General features: G+C 42.2%; 1 protein-coding gene across 2 annotated transcripts; it reads right to left on the bottom strand.

Annotated features, from left to right (window-relative positions):
* Nucleotides 1-493: 493 nt before the first annotated feature.
* uprt (uracil phosphoribosyltransferase (FUR1) homolog (S. cerevisiae)) lies at nt 494-21,381 on the bottom strand. Of its 2 annotated transcripts, XM_059976852.1 has the most exons (7): nt 21,001-21,378; nt 12,833-12,875; nt 12,201-12,270; nt 8,094-8,156; nt 5,904-6,065; nt 4,933-5,031; nt 494-2,461 (listed from the first exon to the last, which is right to left on the bottom strand). In XM_059976852.1, exons 1-7 carry the CDS (start codon nt 21,207-21,209, stop codon nt 2,355-2,357), a joined length of 753 nt encoding a protein of 250 aa, XP_059832835.1. In that variant the 5' UTR covers nt 21,210-21,378; the 3' UTR covers nt 494-2,354. The 2 variants fall into 2 exon arrangements, with proteins under 2 accessions (XP_059832835.1, XP_059832836.1); XM_059976853.1 differs by lacking the exon at nt 8,094-8,156 and having other exon boundaries at nt 21,001-21,381.
* Between the last annotated feature and the right edge of the window lie 389 nt (nt 21,382-21,770).

Genomic DNA, 21,770 nt, shown 5'->3' with positions numbered 1-21,770 from the left:
ATTGTTGTGGGTGTCGGGTTTTAAAGGAGGTAAAATATAAAAAATCTCTACAACTTTTAAAATATTCCTGCCCACGTTCACAACCAAAAGACTGAGGGACAAACATTCGGGCATAATAATACTTGACATTTTCAACACTCTCTTAATAACTGTGCTGCATACCTTAACAGCATTGTCATTACTCATATGTGGAAGATTATCCATGCAACCACTATCTTGACCCACAGGCCAGTAGGTTTTGGCACCAAGTCAAAGATGATTGAATAACATGAAGCACAAATCCCTCAATGAGGAAGCTGAGTGGGTACAGATTACTTTGCATGGGTGTAATCTTGTCATTGAGAAATATCATGTGATACCTTGAAGTCAAGCATCTGACATCTTACGTTGAACATGATCTGCAAGGAAAGGCATAGTACTGGTCCAACAGATTTCTAGCCCCAAGAGGAAAACAGAAGTAAGCCTTTGCAGAAAAATAAACATGAAGAAAACAGGTAATGATTAGTCTATTGAGTTTCCAGGCTGCAAGTACTTTTTGAACAAGCAGGGGATTCTGGTTGTTGCTCTTCCTCATGCACTGCTTACTAGAGTCCTGCAGCAATGTAAAGTCAGGCAAATGCATTGGTGCTCTGACTGCAACCTCAGTGATTATCAGAGAGTCACTGCAGACTTCTCATTAATTGTGCTGCTCCCACTGAAAATGGGGAAGAAATTCAGCTCTCAGCTATCGGTGGCTGTTTCAATTTGCTCCATCGACAGGGACATCTGTAATAATAGCACTGCCGCACAAAAGCGGAACTGCTTTCAAGTAAACATTGAGAGAATCTTACTGATCCAAGGATGTAAGATTTTAAGGCACTGGTCAGGCCACACTTGGAACAAAAGTAGTTTTTGGCCCCTTATCTGAGAAAAGGATGTATTGGCACTGGAGTGGAGGTTTATGAGAATGATCCTGGGAATGAAAGAGTTAGGGAATGAAAGAGTTAATGAACGAGAAGTGTTTGCTGGTACTTGACCCATACATGCTGGAATTCAGAAGAATGAATCGGGTACTTTCATTTAAGCCTGTCAAATATTGAAAGGCTTAAATAGAGTGGACATGGGGAGGAAGTTCCCAATAGCAGGGGAAGTGTAGGACCAGATGCACAGCCTCAGAAATGAAGGATGTCCCTTTAGACCAGAGATGAGGAATTTCTTTAGCCAGACGGTGGTGAATCTGTAGAATTCATTGCCACAGATGTGCAATATAATTCACTGCAGATTGTATACGCAGAATTACTCCTGCTCCAGTGCTTTCTCATCTGATATCCTGAAATGTAGATAAATTATTAACTAACTTTATCTGTGCCTTGGTAAGACACGTTGCAAAAATTATGAACAATTAGGACTGGGAGGCAGCTCTGTTGTGGCACTGCACTTAATGTTTAGAAAGATCCCAGGTTTGATGTCTGGTCTCTATTGTTGCAGCAGTTTAAAAAAGAGGAAACATTCATTGTAATTGTAAGCACAAGAAATTCTGCAGATGTTAGAAATACAGAGTAGCGTAACACACACACACACAAAATATTGGAGGAACACATCAGGCAGCAATTCTGGAGACAAGTAAAGAGTTAATGTTTCAAGCCAAAACATCAACTGTTCATTCCTCCTCATAGATGCTACCTATTCTGCTGTTTTCCTACAGCATTTTGTGGGTCTTTCTAACTATCCTGCAACTACATTTAGTCCTAATGTAAACCACTGACTATCCCCTTCTTTCCACAGATCAGGGCAAATGTAATTGTCCCTCTAGACCTTTGGCGCTTGTGTGTCTAAGATTGTGAACAGAATCATTTGTGATTTCCACTTGCCCATCCTGCCCATAACCTGAAAGATAGCCAGTTCACGCTGTAGCTACACTGAAAACTGACACTTTAAGCTGCCACCTCGGTGAAACTATAATCTCAAATGGAAAATGGAAGAACCGGACAAGGGAACTGCAAAATAATTAGAATGCAATTTAATACTTTTTTTAAAAAAACATATTTAATATAGTTTAATTTACAATTAGGCACTGCCTCTAGCTGCAAACAATAAATATGCTAAAATGAATAAATGTCAAAGCACACATGCAAGCACAGCGCAAACAACTGATGGAATTGGAATGTGCTTTAGAAAATTGACATCTCATAAAAGTAACTTGACAGAACCGAAGGCAAAAAAAATAATCAAATCAAGTTTCATTTTGTCTTGCCACAAAGAGTGGGGTTGGGAGCTGGTTGGGAGAAAACACACCTACTAGAATCAAACTAGGCCTTTATCCATGGAAGCAGCGACAATGCATTCAAAGAGTTTGCTTGGATCCCATCTGCGCTTTAATCCGTGCCAAAATACTTCTGTCCAAAGTGGGTGGGGGCCACTGGATGGACCTCTGTGGCCAAAATTGTGATCTCAGGGAATTCTTCTATTATAGATTTTGCACCTTTATAGGGGAAAATAATAAAACAAATTGATGTTTTAATGTATTTCATGAAAACCAAAGGATATTTCTGTTCCATTGGTGGTAAAGAATTCTACACATCTTTGCAGAGTTACAAGCATATGCAAGTGTTGTACTTGAAAAGCAAACTGTGCAGCCATTCACACAGGACAACAAGCAAGCATCATTATTGCAGCATAACCAACAATGCACTCACTTTCAACAATGTATATGTAATCAATATACACTAATTCCACAACCCAGCTGCTGCCAAAAGGTACTCCCAATACCCACCTGAGCAATATGGCTTATGTTTCAAAACATTTCTAAAGAGGTGTTAGAACTAACTGAAAAAGAGAGAATTTCAAAGAGTGGGGAGCAGGAAATTCAAACAATTGCTCCAAACAGCAGAATGAATGATAGGGGGTTGGGGGGGGGGGGGGTACCAGGAGTTCAGAGGAAAAGGTTTCTAAGACGAGAAATGGTAAGAAGGTCAAATTTAAAATTTGTACCGAGGGACAGTAGGTCATTATAGAATGCAGAAATTATGTTTGAACTTGGCTAAAGTGGTACCAAGCAATGTGGATGGGGGAACTATTTGGAAATTACAATTGATCACATAGATCAGAAATTCAATAGTCTTCCAAAGGTCTGAAGGCCATGAAATATCCAAACAGTCATCAGAGGGCACTTAAGGCCAAACTCTTCAATGGTGAGTTTGAGGCCACATACAGGCCTGAATGGTACTGATGGTAATTTCTTACCTTGTCAGTCATTAGTGAATAATTTGGGTTTTTAACAACTAAGTAGTCTGATATCATTATAAATGCAACTTATTCATATTTAATTTCAACAATGGATGTAATGGATTTGCCTCAGGATCAGTAATCCAGGTCTTTTGGACTCTCAGGGAATATAGAAGGGATTGAGATGATGAATGGTGAGTGGGAAGGAAAAGAAAACTGAGATTTATCCTTGGATCTTCCCAATCTTCAGTGGGAAATATTATAATCTGATCATAAACAACCTAATAGTACATAACATGTGGATGCCTTGAATAAACACTAGTGATAATGTTACTAAGCAGGATCATATAGATACAAGGGAACAAGAATTACTTCTTTGGGGCTGGGATGCTAAACTGACAACGGGAAAAGATGACATTCCTCAACTGTATAACTGAAGAGCAGAACCTGACAAATGAAGAGGAAAATGCTAGCTGAAACAGCAGCACCAAAGGACAGCAAAGCAAGACTTGGGTTAAAGAGGAAAAGCTTGATGGCCACATAGAAAATTGAGGGTTTCTACATGCCTGAAAACTTCAGTGAATCATTATCCATTAATTTTGATGCAACATTTTCCCGATATCCATAGCTGAGTGAAGAATAATCCAGCGTACGTTACCACTCAGATACTTTTAAACACCAACTCAAAGGTGGTATAAATGTAAAGGGTTTTACCCAGTTTAGAGAAACCTATTTGACATCAGTGGGTTGCAGACTTGATATTTCCAAATTCACTCTAGCACACTCCTACTTTCTCTGGAGAGGAAATGAAAGGCTGTATTATTCAGCGAAGGAGTGAAAATTAAAATTTGGCTGCACTTCACAATTGACCATGTTAGCATCTGCTGCCTGAATGGATTCAGTAACAGCAGTTAGCGTAATGCTTCACTGCACCAGCGATCGAGATTCAATTCCTGCCACTGTCTGTAAGGAGTTTGTACATTCTCCCCGTGACCATGTGGGTTTCCCTCCGAGTGCTCCAGTTTCCTTCCATTTCCCAAAGACCTATAGGTTAGGGTTAGTAGGCTGTGCGAAGCTACATTGGCACCAGAAGAATGGCAACACTTGCAGGTAATCCCTGGCACATACTTCGACAGTGTCGGTTGTTGTCACAAACAACATATTTCGCTGTATGCTTCAATGTGCAAGTGACAAAATAAATCTGATCTTTAAAATTTTTACAACAAAGTGAGGGAGAAAACTGAATTCACTGTTCACGCCAGCATTCTAAATCTGGCCACAATACAAGTCCATGTAGCCATTCTGATCGTGCAATGCTTAAAGAAAGTAATTTTAGTTTTAGAGTACATTTTTAATTCTTGCTCTCCAACAATCATTGCAGCAGAAGAAAGCAGCAATTGGATTTGGATTAAAGGGAAAGACAATAACTGGGCTGCAAGATGAAGACAGGAGAGTACGGAACTGAGGGGGGGTGTATCTGGGACGCCAGGTAGCACCGTTGAGCCATCTGGAGACATCGTGGGTTTATCAATGAAACGTCAAAGAAGGAGGGTGCCCACCTGATGACTCCGATGACATAGCTACCATCCTTGTCACCACTCCAAGCCTATTGCCAACATCGAGAGTGCCGACTTATCACAGGGATTGAAACATCAAGTCCTAGTAGCTCTACTATATTAAAAAAAGTTTGTGTCTACATCCCAATAATAAAGTCTGTTTCTTACTTACCATGTGGAGTTGAAAAAAGACTGAGTAGGATTATATGGTTTGGCTGCACTCCGTGCTCGATCAGAACTTTTACAGCTTCTATAACTGTGTTGCCTGTACCTGCAGTATAAATAGATGACCAGCCATTATCCAGAACGGAAATTTTCATCTCAGATCAATCCAGACCATTTTATCCTCGTAGCTGTGAATTATCCATTGGATTATCAGTAGTTCTCAGAGAGTTACTCATTTTTGTGGAATTACTATCATAGTGTGAACATTTTGGTGTAGTCTAGTAAAGTAATAAATCTATTCTGAATAAATGGTGAAAACACAAGAACAATGTTCAGGTTGTACTATTTTGCAAAACTGAGGCCAAAATAATGTTTGCACTTGCAAGAAGTATTGGCAGCAGAAAGGATAATGAATGATTTGGGAAGCAACTAACTGGGTTTCTAATTACCACAAATTGCAGGGGAAAGGCACCAAATTTATTGTGTCATTCCTTCATTAGTGACAGGAAAATCCAGCCTTTAACTGGATAATCCTTCCTTACAGCTTCTTTGATACAAGTCAGAGACAAACTGTGCAACTATCCACAGTTGGTATAGAAATGCTGCATTCAGTTAAAATAGCTAAATATGAACTATCAATGATAAAACCTTCAGTAATTCCTGAATTGGAATCTTTTCTCGTGAAATCTAGATCTACCTGATCAGTCACCTCATCTTGATTTCCCCAGCATCATTAGTTGTGAAAAGGATTATCACACTGCATGTGACCCCAATGTGATACATCAGGTACCTGATCCAAACCCAACTGGACCTAGTTATATGGTTGGGATTTAAAATAAAAGTTCTAAGATCAGATTTGGATCAAGTAGGTTTTAATTTTACACCAAGTACATGAATGGTGTAAACTCATTTCCAGCTTTCTCATCCATATAGATCTTTCCTTTCTCAAAGTGTTCAATAAAAACACATGGTACTTACTCAATATTGGATACATTAGAAGCACCTTCCTGCGGTAGATGTCTGGTGGGAATTTGGCATAGTAGACCTTTGCTCTCTGCGTCTCTTCGTCACTTTGGATTAAGATCTTTCCAATGCGTATTGATCGACAACAATCTCGTAAACCCTGCTCCATGGCTTCACCTGTATGAACATTCTGATTTATGCTCTGTTCCAACTATTGCAGATACCTGAACCTTTACTTGTGAATCCTGGTTAGCTTTCGTTGTGTGAAGTTGTTACAGATGTGTAACTTAGAGGTAAATTAGAAAAAAGATGGAATAAAAAAAAAGGTAATTGGTCATAGTCCCAGTGTAGGGGAGTCTAAAGTAAAAGATACAGATTTAATATAGAGGGGATATATATAGATTCAAAAGGTACCTGAAGGGAAACCTCTTCACAAAAATAGTGAGTATGTTGAGTGAGCTGCCAGAGGAAACTGCAGAGGCAGGTACAGTATAATCACAATATTTCAAAGGTGTTGGGCAGGCACATGGATAGAAAAGGTTTAGAGCAGGGGTTCCCCACCTGGGGTCCAGAGACCTCTTGGTTAATGGTAAGGGTCTACGGCATAACAAAGATTGGGAACACCTAGTTTAGAGGGTTACGAGCCAAACACAGGCAAATGGGACTAGCTCTGATACAGATCTTGGACGAGTGATATAGAAGGGTTTGATTTCATGCAGTATGAATCAATAACTGAATCCTTTCAAATTAACCCTACACATCAAACTGCAGAACTTTGTACGAGAACCTCAGTGTGGAATGTATTTTTGAATATTTTACTTTATCAAATGAGTATTAATTAAGAGTATTTAACTTTATATAAGAGTCTCTTCTTCTGATTTTTAATGGCAGTTAGCAGTCCAACTTAAAGGTGGATTACCACCACTAACTAGACTGGAGTGTGGTGCAGAGATCAGAAATAAAAATCCCTACTAATTCTTTATCAAATATGAACTAAAATTACCCCAAAAAAAAGCTCTAAAGATTGTAAATAATGAAAGACAATATTGTGAATTAAAGCCATTTTCAATACTTAGTTTTTAAATAAAAACTATCAACCCCCAAAGCAAGTCGTGCTGACTGCATTTGCTTTCTTTCAACCTTATAAGCTCCACATTGTAAAATAAAGTGTTCAACTGTTTCTTAATGACAAAACCTACATGCCCCAGAGTGATGTTTTCCAACAAAATACAAGGAATAATTAAGCACAGTATGCCAGATTCTAAATCGAATCAATATAATTCCTTCCCTTCTTGTTAAACCTCCTTCTCCCATCAATCCAACAGTTTCGTGTAATCTGCAAAGGTGTCTCCCCTTATACCCATTATCCCACAAGACTTGCCATAATCCCCTATTCTTAACCCCACCAACTCCTTAGTTTCTGATTCACCAAGTGGAAGGTCCACATCCACAGATGAACTTTTAACGGATTTTTTGACCACTCATTCCCCTCAACACCTCTATGTGCGGGGATCCACAAGAAAGAACATGTAAACCAATACTCTGAATATGAAATAAAGTTCAAAGAGCTTCCAGCAGTAAGTCTGACCGACTGCTACAATGACCTGTTTTAAGACTAGTGAAAACTGAGAAAGAATCTGAATTACAACCTTGAAAGGACAAACTGGCTCCACCCACTGTAAGCCCAAAATGATAGTGACCAGTTCTGCTGTATAAACCTGATAAATGGTTAGTAAGATGTTTCTTCATTGTTACCTGTAATTCTGGCACAAAAACAGCCACACCAACATCCCCAATTATCTTTTGATCCAGCAGTAAAAATGTTTAGCACATCATAATCATTTTCCTTGACACAGTAATGAACCAACAGACCCACAGGCATATCTGAATAATGAAACTGGACAACATTCCTATCGTATTTGGCTGAGGGAGGCACAACAGCAACACTTTTTACTGCGTCAGCTGGGATCCAATTCCCGCTGCTGGCTGTGCGGAAATTTTACATTTTCCCCCGTGTGGATAGGCACTGAAGCAGGAAGGATAAAAACTGAGGCACACTGAGGGATGGGGAAAGGCCGATATTCATTATTGTCTTACTCTTGCCCCAGCCAACTCCAGTCAAACTATCGTCCTCTCCATCATGTCAAAATATTTGCCTCCTGCAAGATGCTGGCTGACAAAAATCTGTAGACAATGATTACTTACCACTTCTCATAATACTAACACCACAGTTTCCTTTCTCAAACTTCACTCCTTCATATTTATGGCCTGTATAAGATTAAAGATTAACTGAAGTTAGCACCGCACAAGTCATCTGAATTTCTCACAATCCTTCCTGCTCTTATGCCACCATTCTCACAGGCTGCAAGTAGATATCAGATCATTTGACATCTGCTTATTTTCCACTGGATAAGTAGAATATTTAGTCTGAACAATCAAAGAGTCAGGGATTGTTACTATCGCTGGTTTTTTCTGCGAGTGATGGGGTTGGGGGTGGTTATTGTTTTTTTTTTGCTGTGGGGAAGAGGGCATTTTGGGCTTGAGAGTTTTGTTTCTTTTCTTTCTTGTGTTGGGGGGGGGGTTGGAAGTTGGTTTCTTTTCTGTATTTAGTGGCTATCTGGAGTAGACAAATATCACAGTTACATTGTTCATGCATAAATTTAATAAAATGAGGTTGCACCTGGAGTACTGTGTGCAGTTCTGGCCTCAATACTTGAGGAAGGATATATTGGCTTTGGAGGCAGTGCAGAGGAGGTTCACCAGATTGATTCCAGAGATGAAGGGGTTAACTTATGAGGAGACATTGAGTTGCTTGGAACTATACTCTCTGGAATTCAGAAGAATGAGAGGAGATCTTACAGAAACGTACACAATTTTGAAAGATAAGATAGAAGTAGGAAAGTTGTTTCCACTGGTAAGTGAGACTAGAATGAGGGGACATTGCCTCAAGGTTCAGTGGAGAAGATTTAGGACAGAGACGAGGAGAAACTGTTTTTCCCAGAGAGTGGTGAATCTGTGGAATTCTCTGCCCAGGGAAGCAGATGAGGCTTCTTCACTAAATATATTTAAGATAGTTAAATAAGTTTTTAGATAGTAGGGGAATTAAGAGTTACGGGGAAAAGGCAGGTAGATGGAGCTGAGTTTATGGACCGATCAGCCATGATCTTATTGAATGGCGGGGCAGGCTCGATGGGCCGGATGACCTACTCCTGCTCCTTTTTCTTATGTTCTTATAAGGTGCTCATTTCACTACAAGTATATTTAAATTCAGTAGCTTCTTCCACTGGCTGTCACAGGAGCAGCTCTGCTCTCTGCTGCTATTCTCTACAACTGACCACACAAGGAGTGGGAAGTTAGTCAAACCCCATCATGTTATAAGTTTCGACTCAAACATGCTTTCAGGATGTGATGAAACATTTCTGACTTGCTCAATGAAACTCATCCAGTTTACCAACGTTCCTCAAGGGAGAATGAAGGTTTGGAAAATATCTTATAACATCACCAAAGGAGGCCATTTGGCCCATTGGGTTGATACTGACACCCAGAAAGCAACCCCATTAGTCCCATTCCCCCCTTCTCTTTAATTCTCTATTCCCCTGAAACTAATTCTCTCTAAACTTCCCTTTTATTCTTTTTGACAAACTACGTTAATATCGAAAGTCACCTTAATTTAAGACACTACACGGAGCAGGTGGAAATTCCAGTCAGCTCAAACTTGCCCAGCATATTTTTTTTAAATATATCAAAATAAACTTCATAATAAAATATTTACAAGAATAAACCATGCAATGCCTTTTCATTCGTCACATTCATAGTAAATGCTTTGATACTGTTCTACCACATGCTTACAAATCAACAACACTGCAGCCACTCATGTGGCCCCACGCCAATGGCAAACTACTACAATAATTCAGGGGCTTCCTTATCCAAACCAGTCCTTCCTTTCAATGGTGGAAGAGCCACGTCCTGTGGTGCCTTCCAGAGTTCTTCCAGTAGCTGCACCAAGCTTCAGTGCATTCCCCAGCACGTCATCCCGCAGCCTGGAATGTGCCAGTCGACAGTGTTCCTCCATGACATGCTGACGGACCAACAGGTTTCGTGCAAACCAATGGTTGTCTTTCACCGAGTTAGAGATCTGCAGTAAGTCGTGATCTTTGGTCATGGATCCTCACACTAAGGAGTAGCTTACTGTGTCCAGCGGACCAACTAGCTCACCTTTGGGCCGTGAGAGGAATTTGAAGCATTCAAAAGAAACCTACAGTCACAGGGAGAGTATGATAACTCCACTCAGACAGCGCAGGGTCAGCACCAAACCCCAAATTTCATGGATTGCCCTGCAAATCTACCCACACTATAAGGGCAGTAAAACACGTAGATCAGAGCAAGTTCTTGATGTGTCCCAGCTGGTCATCAATATGGAGCTCAGTAAACTGCTATTCACTGGGCACCCAATTTGGATGGTGGCATCCATTGTAGGGTGACTTACGTGCTGCTGAACAGCTAAACAGGACCCACAGCAAAAGTACACTTGCAGGACAAATCGCAATATATATTGGTATTGAGAGGCATTGATCATGTGGATAGTCAGAGGCTTTTTCCCAGGGCTGAAATGGCTAACACAAGAGAGCAGTTTTAAGGTGCTGGAAGTAGGTACAGAGCAGATGTCAGGGGCAAGTTGTCTTTTTTTTTAAGAACACACACAGAGAGTGGTGAGTGCGTGGAATGGGCTGCTGGCGACGGTGAGGGAGGTGGATACGATAGGGTCTTTTAAGAGATTCTTGGATAGGTATCTGCAGCTTAGCAAAATAGAGGGCTATATGTAATTTCTAAAGTAAAGTTCGGCACAGCATTGTGGGCCGAAAGGCCTGTATTGTGCTGTAGGTTTTTCTATGTTTCTATATTAGTAAGGACTTGTTAGGGGGCAAGTGAAGTAGGCAGGTCAACATTCCAAAGGCATACTACTCTGAATTGACGCCACAATTGCTGTTTCAGAGATGACATCCACAGGTTACCATACAATCAGCAAGAGATGTTCCAATCAGGAAGCATAAATCATCCAGCAGTCCTATCAGTGGCATCGTTTATCAATACTTACTGGTCAATAGCTGATTGATTTCCTCGGGCTGGTGGTAGATGCTTCAAGGTGCAGGAGTCACAAAGAAGAGACTTGCCCAATGCTGGTGGTCGTTTTACCAATCAGGCTTCTGCACTGTGTTGCTTCCAAGAGTAAGCTAGTAGGTACCCTAGAAACTAATTGTGCTGTTACTAAGATTTCTGCATTGCCTGGGAAAGAGGCAGATTCTGAAATTTGCCTGTTATTGGACGCTCTCAAACAAAGGGTGTATTAATAGTGCCATTTCAGAGCAGGCCCCAGTTTTAGAATTCGAATCCCACTCAGGATCCGTAACTTACTCATCCCCAGACTATCAAATCCTCACAACAGCACCCCACCTCCAAACATTTTAATTCCAGTTCCCATTCTGACGTGTAAATTGGTGGCCTCCTCTTGTGCCAAGGTGAAGCCACGCTCAGGGTGGAGAAGCAACACCTTGTATTCCGTCTGGGACCCCTCCAACCTGATGGCATGAACATCAATTTCTCCTTCCAGTAAAAACAAATTTCCCCTCCCCTCTCCCCTATTCCCCACTTTGACCTTTCACTTCTTCTCATCTGCCTATTACTTCCCCTTGGGTCCCCTGCTCCTTCACTTTCTCCAGCCCTTGACCTTTCCCACCCACCTGGCTTCACCCATCACCTTCCAGCTAGCCTCTTACCCCACCCCCACAGCCACACCTTTTTATTCAGGCATCTATTCCCTTCCCTCTCTGTCCTGAAGAAGGGTCTTGGCCCAAAACGTCGACTGTTTATTCCTTTCCATTGATGCTGCCTGACCTGCTGAGTTCCTCCAGCATTTTGTGTGTGCTACCCTCAACTCCTTTGCTCCACACCACCCCAAACCCTGAACAATGCCCACCTGAGACCCAAACAAATCCTAACCACAGGCCTCTCTTCCCCATAATCCCCTCCAAAGGCCAAACCTGCTTGTGCATTTACTTGATACCTTCCCTGTGCACTCAACGATGACACAATATGCAAGTGGAAGTGTTCAGGTCCCATTCATTGATGTGCAACACCGTCTGTGTGCTAAACTTTGTTGCACATGGCCATGGCCAGAATAGTCACTGGCAAGCCACACAAAAGAACCTTGAGCATGCCTCCCATTTTAGGCCCAAAGATCTACATGTTGAGTATAGCAGTGAGACATGCCAATTATCACAACATTTAAGTTATATCAGTATGTTTGTTTCATACCTGTTGGAGTTGTAACTGTACATTCAGTGTATGGTAGCTGATTCAATCCTTCTTCGACAACGAGTCTGATCTATAATACAATATTCCAGGAGATTTTGTCCTTACAGGAACACTGACAGATTTAGTCACTAATTTTATGGCAGGTCAATAAAACAAATCCAGCAACAATGCCTATTTCTTTGCCATTAAAGAAAAACGTCAAGTGCAGTTTTGTTCTTAAAATGGCATTCCTTGTCATTTCAGAGGTGCTGATTACGATGGGTAGGGTGATTAGGTGCATGCCTTTTCCCCTCAGGTTGGGCAAGACTACAACTAGGGTCATAGGGTTTAGGGTGAACGATGAATCTGACGGGGAACTTCTTCAGACAGAGGGTGGGACAAGTGTGGAATGAGCTGCCACCGGCAATGGCAGACGCCGGTTCGGTTGCAATATTGAAGGGAAGCTTGGATGAGGGAGGTAATGGAGGGCTATGGGCTGGGAGCAGCTAGATGTGACTAAGCAGAAAACCAAGGTTAGTCAAATGCCGTTTCTGTGCTCTAGTGCTCTATGCTTACAGCCCTGAGGACTGCAAGGAGAATTAATTCTTTAAAAAAAAAACAGAATTTATGTTAATTTTTTTATTTCTACTCACCAAGCGATCAGCACAAAACACAAAGTCTCCTCTGCTCGTTGTTCTAGGGACAAAGGAAAAGTAGCAGCCTCTTTAGATGTAGGCAAAACTGTGACAAGTCTTATTTTAGTGCGTCCCCTTAACCCTTCAACAAATTATATTGCAGTTCAAGCCAAAGCAAAACAGTTTCAATGGACACCATGGTAGCGAAGTAGTTAGAGCGATGCTATTACAGTTTGGGGCCTTCTGAAGTTCAGAGCTCAATGCTGGCACTGTTCTGCAAGGATACCCTCCCCATGGAATTAGTGTTTATTTTCTCTGGATCCTCCCACAGTCCAGACGTGCCGGGTCATTGTAAATTGTCCCATGATTAGGTTAGGGTTAATCAGGTTTGTCAGGGGTTGCTGGGGCAGCATGGGTCAAAGGTTGGAAGGGCCTACACTGCACAACTACTGCGTCAACTCAGGCCTAGGGGGCCAGTATCGGGCACGATGACGGACTCTCCACTCCTCCCTCTCCCTCATCAGTGTGTTCAGTTCATCTACGTTAGCCACGCCACTATCTTCTAGGATCGTGTTGACCACAGTCTTGGGAGGGCACCCAGGGTTCATCCTCCCATGCTGGGGCTCCCATGTGATGACCAGGCTGGCAGGTAGCTCAGGGTGGCATAGACAGTGCCCCGCTAGTTGCAATCTTCTCGCCTCGATTTTAGTAGTGAGCATCGGTGATCGTCATAGAGCTTGTCATTCGTCATGTGCTGTTGCCAACTCGCGTCAAGAGTCATCTGGAGCATGGCAATGGATTACAAAATAATTTTGGATCAAAAACAAACATCAACTCCCATATGCACTTTGTCCTTTCAATGTGAGGACTATCAGTGCAAGGAAATGCCAACTTTCTCCATGGTGAACAGCCACTCTCAAGTCTCCAAGACCTGATCAATGGCAGAATTAGCCAATGACCTCACCTCATCTCAATTTAGAATTGCACTAATACAGCGTTATCCAATTCACACAGCAGCCATGCCATGAATTCTCTTAAGGCTATCAAGTACTGTCAAATTAGGAGATTTGCAAGAGGAGCTCATGGCTCTCAGCAATTGGAGTCAAAGTGAAGAGACACACAAGGGAGACTTTTTCTCCATCTACTTTGGATCTGAATCTGGTCTTCAGTTTCTTTTCCCTTCCTGATGTAATCTGGGTCACTCACCATTTCTTGTCAGGTGAAGCAAGATCAGACATCACTACTCAGAAGAACTTAATTTGATTAAGTTACCATCAGGTAGGAGGTACAGAAACCTGAAGGCACACACTCAATGATTCAGGAACAGCTTCTTCCCCTCTGCCATCTGATTCCTAAATGGACACTGAACCTTTTTAAACTACCTCACTTCAATATATATTATTTCTGTTTTTTGCACAATTTTAATCTATTCAATACATGTATACTACAACTGATTTATTTATTTATTATTAATTTTTTCTTATATTGGATTGAAATGCTACTGCTAAGTTAACAAATTTCATGATATGTGCCAGTGATAATAAACCTGATCCTGAATTTAATTTTATTTAGTGATACAGCAAGGGAATGGACTTTCCAGCTCAGCCAGCCCGCCATCCGGTTACATACACAACCTACTAACCCATCCATACGCCTTTGGAATGGGGGAGGAAATTGAAGCACCTGAAAAAAAAAATCTATGAGATCATGTGAGAATGTACCAACTCCTTAAAGGCAGTGGCAGGAATTGAACCCAGGTCGCTGGCACTGTAATAGCTTTACGCTAACTGCCATGCTGCCATGACACACCATCTTACTTCACAGACGTCACTGCCACACTTTCTCAAATCGGGAACCGGCAAATCCTGTCATGGCCTCAGCCCTCCCCACCCATGTAATTCCCAGTCCTGCAAACCTCCACCTTTTCCAATTCCAGCCCAATTGATACCCCACTCCTTTCGACAGCCATGCTCCCTGCTGCATGAGACCTAAACTCTGGAATTTGCTTGCTAAATTTTTTCAAATAACTATCTCATACCTTAAGATGCTCCTTATAAAATTTCCTCCAACCAGCCTATTACAGGTTGAAACTCTCTAGTCCAGAACGCTTGGGTCCCAGTTGGTGCCAGGCCACAGAAATTACCCTGAATCACAGGAGAACTGTTCCTCTTGTGCAGATATTCCCCAGGTCATTTAAGGGTTCCAGAAACTGTCTGTAATCCAAAGTGTCTGTAAGTGTCAGCTGAGATTGCAAAAGTTGACTTGGTAGCTATTAACGAGTACAGATTTTAGTTAATTTTAAGATCTTCATTAGAATTAATTAGTATGGATCTGGACCATGGAAATTACCAGACCACAGAATGCCAGCTGACAGAGTTTCAACCTCTAGTCCCCTGCTCCAGTATGTCTTTCTGAAATTGGTCATTAATTTTTGAACATATAAAATTAAAGCGATATATTAAAAAAGGAATTTTTTTGTTATTTGAAACCACAAAACATAATTAAACAAAGGATTGAAAATGACTTGGAACCAACTGGCTCTTTTATGGAGTTTCTGGCATTTTCAGATCATCTCACAAACAGGATATGTTTTTTTATATGCACTCACTGACATTAAAAAAAAACACAAGACAATTTACACCGTGGTAACACACAATTTTTGAATACACCCTTGATGTTGTTAGAAATCACCTATCTATATTAGCTTTACGTCCGCACTTCAGCTCCTGTCAAAGTCAAAAGGCTGGTGATAAAAAATGTGTGAGTGTGTCTATCTCACTCATGTGAGGATGTTTAGATGTTGCCATCATATCCATTCTGAATCTGAACTTCTTTCTACACAATTTCATCCCATGAACAGTATGAACACCAGCACACTATTCTTCCTCTGCACCATTTAACTTTTATTGTAACGTATAATAGTTTAAAAAAATATTTTGCACTGTACTGCCACCACAAAACAACAAATTTCACGATGTATGTCAGTGATAATAAACCTGACTGATTCTAGAGAGTGCAACAAAATGTGACAAGCAAAAACTCTTAACAGGTGATCACTTAACCCTTAAGCATACACTGTCAGATGGGACTTTTCAATATCTGTGGAATTAGGATTTCCTGTGGGCGAAGACCTAAATCACTTTACAATCAAGATAATTATTGAGTGCAGCTTATTTCAAATGTTAAAGGAAGAACAATCCAATACTTTTAAAAGCATCAGCAATTGTTAATGCTCTAAATGGAAACAAATCTGTCAAGGGCTTTCAGAACCATTCCAAATGATTGTTTCTAACTAATAAAATGCATTGGGATTACTGCAGCACAGATGCATTAGACTGATTCCTGAGATGAAGGGATTGTCCTGTGGTAGAAAAAGATTATCCATGCAATGGAGTGTCATGGAATATGAGGCAATTTTAGTGAATCATAACAGATTCTGAGAATCCAGCGAAGAGCATTTGATGGCTCCAGGCCTTTATTCACTGGAATTCAGAAGAATGAGGGCTGACCTAATTGAAACCTATCGAATGTTGAAAGGCCTTGATAGAGTAAATGTGAGAGTCTAGGACCAGAGGACACAGTCTCAAAATAGAGGGGCATCCTTTTAGAATGGGGATGAGGGGGAATTTCTTTAGCCACAGTGGTGAATCTGTGGAACTCATTGTCACAGGAGGTTGTGGAGGCCAATTCTTTGCCTTAAAAAATAAAAAGGTTGATAGATTCTTGATTAGTTAGGGCATGAAGGGTTAGAGGATAATAGCAGGAAATTGGAGCTGAGAGGGAACATGGCCTAATTCTGGTTCTATATCTTATGATCTCAACAAGACACCAACTGTCCATTTTCCTCCAGTGATGCTCCCTGACCTGCTGAGTTCCTCCAGCACTTTGTGTGCTGCTCCAGACTCCAACAACTACAATCTTGTGTCTCCCAGATTATAGAAACACAGAAAACCTGCTGCACGATACAGGCTCTTCAGCCCACATAGTTGTGCCAAACATGTCCCTACCTTAGAAATTACTAGACTTCCTCATAGCCCTCCATTTTTCTAAGCTCCATGTACCTATCCAAAAGTCTCTTAAAAGACCCTATTGTATCCGCCTCCACCACCGTCACCGGCAGCCCATTCCACACACTCACCGAGTAAAACACCTACCCCGATATCTCCCCTGTACCTACTCCCCAGCACCTTAAACTTGTGTCCTCTTGCGGCAACCATTTCAGCCCTGGGAAAAAAGCCTCTGACGATCCACACGATCAATGCCTCTCATCATCTTATCACCTCTAGCAGGTCACCTCTTATCCTCCGTTGCTCCAAGGAGAAAAGGCCAAGTTCACTCAACCTACTTTCACAAGGCATGCTCCCCAACCAGTCAACATCTTTGTAAATCTATGGCTTCCACATCCTTCCTGTAGTGAGGTGACCAGAACTGAGCACAGTACTCCAAGTGGGGTCTGACCAGGGTCCTATATAACTGCAACATTACCTCTCGGCTCCTGAACTCAATCCCATGATTGATGAAGGCCAATGCACTGTACACCTTCTTAACCAACCTGCGCAGCTGCTTTGAGTGTCCTATGGTCGTGGACCCCAAGATCCCTCTGATCCTCCACACTGCCAAGAGCCTTACCATCAATACTATATTCTGCCATCATATTTGACCTACCAAAATGAACCACTTTACACTTATCTGGGTTGAGCTCCATCTGCCACTTCTCAGCCTAGTTTTGCATCCTATCAATGTCCCATTGTAACCTCGGACAGCCCTCCACACTATCCACAACACCTCCAACCTTTGTGTCATCAGCAAACTTACTAAACCATCCCTCCACTTCCTCATCCAGGTCATTTATAAAAATCATGAAGAGCAAGGGTCCCAGAAATGATCCCTGAGGCATACCACTGGTCACTGACCTCCATGCAGAATATTACCCATCTGCAACCACTCTTTGCCTTCTGTGGGCAAGCCAATTCTGGATCCACAAAGCAATGTCCCCTTGGATCCCATGCCTCCTTACTTTCTCAATAAGCTTTGCATGGGGTAACTTATCAAATGCCTTGTTGAAATCCATACACACTACATCTACTGCTCATCCTTCATCAATGTGTTTAGTCACATCCTCAAAACATTCAATCAGATTCCTCTCATAAGGCACGACCTGCCCTTGATAAAGCCATGGCGTCTATTCCTAATCATATTATACCTCTCCAAATATTCATAAATCCTGTCTCTCAGGATCTTCTCCATCAACTTACCAACCACTGAAGTAACTCACCAGTCTATAATTTCCTGGGCTATCTCTACTCCCTTTCTTGAATAAAGGAACAACATCCGCAACCCTCCAATCCTCCAGAACCTCTCTCATCCCCATTGATGATGCAAAGATCATTGCCAAGAGCCTCAGCAATCTCCTCCCTCGCCTCCCACAGTAGCCTGGGGTACATCACATCCGATCCCAGAGACTTATCCAACTTGATGCTTTCCAAAAGCTCCAGCACATCCTCTTTTTTAATGTCTATATGCTCAAGCTTTTTAGTCTGCTGCAAGTCCGCACTACAATCACCAAGATCCCTTTCCATAGTGAATACTGAAGTAAAGTATTCATTAAGTACCTCTGCTATTTCCTCCGGTTCCATACACACTTCCCATTGTCATACTTGATAGGCCCTATTCTTTCAAGTCTTATCTTCTTGCTCTTCACATACTTGTAGAATGTCTTGGGGTTTTCCTTAATCCTGCCCGCCTAACTCTCTGAACATTTTGTAAGCTTTTCTTGACTAGATTTATTACAGCCTTTGTACACCACAGTTCCTGTACCCTAACATAACTTCCGTCTCATGGAATGTACCTATTCAGAACTCCACACAAATATCCCCTGAACATTTGCCACATTCTTCCATACCTTCCCCTGAGAACATGTTCCCAATTTAAGCTTCCAATTTCCTGCCTGATAGCCTCATAATTCCCCTTACTCCAATTAAACGTTTTTCTAACTTGTCTGTTCCTATCTCTCTCCAATGCTTTTGCAAAGGAGATAGAATTATGATCACTACCTCCAAAATGCTCTCCCACTGTGAGATCTGACACCTGACCAGGTTCATTTCCCAACACCAAATCAAGTAGTTTCTCCTCCTGTAGGCTTATCTACATATTGTGTCAAGAAACCTTCCTGAATACACCTAACAAACTCCACCCCATCTAAACCCCCTTCTCCAAGGAGATGCCAATCGATATTTGGGAAATTAAAATCTCCCATCATGACAACTCTGTTATTATTACACCTTTCCAGGATCTGTTTCCCTATCTGCTCCTTGATATCCCTGTTACTATCGGGCAGTCTATAAAAAACACCCAGTAAAGTTATTGATCCTGTCCTTTTCCTAACCTCCAACCAGAGACTCCACAGACAATCCCTCCATGACGTCCACCTTTTCTGCAGCCATGACACTATCTTTAATCAACAGTGCCACGCCCCCACCTCTTTTGCCTCCCTCCCTGTCCTTTCTGAAACATCTAAAAACCAGCACTTGAAGTAACCAGTCCTGTCCCTGAGCAACCCAATTCTCTGTAATGGCCACCATATAATAGCTCCAAGTACTGATCCACACTCTAAACTCATCTGCTTTGTTCACAATACTCCTTGCGTTAAAATACACATCTCAAACTGTCGGTCTGAGCACGTCCCTTCTCTATCACCTACCTATCCTCCATCACACACTGTCTCCAAGCTTTCTCTATTTGTGAGCCAACCGCCTCTTCCCCAGTCTCTTCAGTTCGGTTCCCATCTTGCAGGATCTAGTGATTCTTGAAAGATCATCACTAATGCCTCCACAATCTCTTCAGCCACTGTGGGCTCTTTCAGAACTCTGGGGTGTACACCATTTGATCCAGGTGACTTCTCTACCTTTCCAATTTCCAAGAACCTTCTCTCTAATTATGGCAACTTCACACAATTCATGACCCCTGACACCTGCAACACCCACCATACTGTTAGTGTCTTCCACAGTGAAAACTGATGCAAAATACTCCGTTCATCTGCCATTTCCTTGTCCCCCATTACTACCTCGCCAGCATCGTTTTCCAGAGGTTCAATATCCACTCTTGCCTCTCTTATACACTTCATGTATCTCAAGACAGTCTGACCAGTAGCTTCCAGTTTAGATCTCTCCCTTGTGCTTTGAGCTATCTCTGCCAGGACGATAACATAATCACTACTTTATGCTTGCTCTGGATCACTTTCAAATGACCTCTGACCTAAATGCACCCCTGTAGAATTCAAGTCAGAATAAAGTCATACCACTGGGCTTATCCTCCCACCTCTCTCCTGCCCCCTCCCCATTCACCGCTTCTAATGCCTGAAACAGTCGCAGATTTTCATCCACCAGGTTTAACATGAAGCACACATACAAAGCACTTGGTTAGATACATAGATAGGAAATGTGTATGGGCAGCCTGGTCTGCATGGACAAGTTGGGCCGAAGGGCCAGCTCCCGTGCGGTATTGTTCTGTGATTCAGACTGACACACACGTGGGAGAGACGTTAGCGACTTTTCAGGGTCTAAGCAAACCTTCAGCAATGAAGTGGGTAGAAAGTGGAAAAATAGGCTAATTGGCTGTTTAATAAAAGAGAATTAATTACCCCCGAGTTGTTTTTGCAGGTAATTCATGCTGACAGCGGGGACGACGCTTTCTTCAGAAGTCCACTGGCATTTGTATCCTATTTGAAACCAGTGACCCCACTATTTGACACACGGGTTATTCAAACGATCTGGGAATTACCCCTCAGTAAGTAAACGAACTGCACAGTGAAGTAAAAATCGGCCAGTTAGGCTCGGAGGCGGAAATAAGAACATGTAAAAATATGAGTGAACGATTTGCACTATCCGTTGAATAAATAGATAAGTAACATTTCTGTACCTATTCCATTCTCTTAGTTAAGACATTGTGGCTTCCAACTGGCTGCTTGTGCAGTGGACACATGCGATGACTTCGGTTTAACCTGATCTAGCAGTCGGGGCAGTGACTCATTACCCTCCTCATGCCGGGGAGCCCATTGAAGAGCAGGCCTGGATCTCCAGGCTCCGCACACAGAGCCGAGAGGCCGGCCCGGCGCCGGTACGTTCCGCTGGCAGTCTCGTCCCCCTCCCAGCCCCTCGATCCCCGCCGCCACTCACTCACTCACTCACTTGTCCCTGATGATCGTCTGCAGCTCCCTGATCTGGTCGTTCATGGGCAGCAGCTTGAGCTGCGCTCCCAGCGGCTCGGGCTCCACGCTGGCCGCGAACCTCACTTGCTTGGGCAGCGTGTGGCTCCGCTCCGAGCCGCTGAGCTGCTGCTGCTGCTGCTGGCTGTTCTGGCAAGGCATGATCCTAGCAAGGGGGGAATCAGCTTCCATAGAACAACAGTCCACTCCTCCTTAAGGTGCCTCCAGCTTCCGCAGCGAAGGGTGAGAGGGAAAGATGTCCAGACTTCTCGTCGTTGCTGTCTCTGATTTTATATCCTGGCTCCATCTGCTGGCCGCTCCCTTTCCGAGTCTTCAGCGCTGCACCACCCATTTCAAACGTACTTCCCGCTTTTTCTTCTGATTTACACCTTCACGAAATTTGTTTACCAACAGAAGAAAGCGTTCATTATTCATTCATTTGTTTGATTCTACCTCGTGTCCCTTCACGCTACGCTGATTCTTTTCAGCAAGGCAAGAAAGACCGCTTTTATTTAGAATTAGAACATTTCAAGTTCAAGTTTGATGTCAATCAACCAGATATATGTATACAACCAAATTAAACAACGTTTTTCCAGATTAACGTGCACAACACAGTACATATAACACACACACACACACAATACATCAAGTAATATCACTACAAATAAATTAACAAATAACAAAATATATTACAGAAAATCAACATTTAGAGTTAAATAGGCGCAGCACCATCTGGAAAAGAAGACTTTAAAG

This window comes from Hypanus sabinus, chromosome 8 (assembly GCF_030144855.1).
Source record: "Hypanus sabinus isolate sHypSab1 chromosome 8, sHypSab1.hap1, whole genome shotgun sequence".
In the NCBI taxonomy this organism is placed as follows: domain Eukaryota; kingdom Metazoa; phylum Chordata; class Chondrichthyes; order Myliobatiformes; family Dasyatidae; genus Hypanus; species Hypanus sabinus.
The sequence above is the reverse complement of the archived record's forward strand: the minus strand, read 5'-3'. Positions and strand labels throughout refer to the sequence as shown.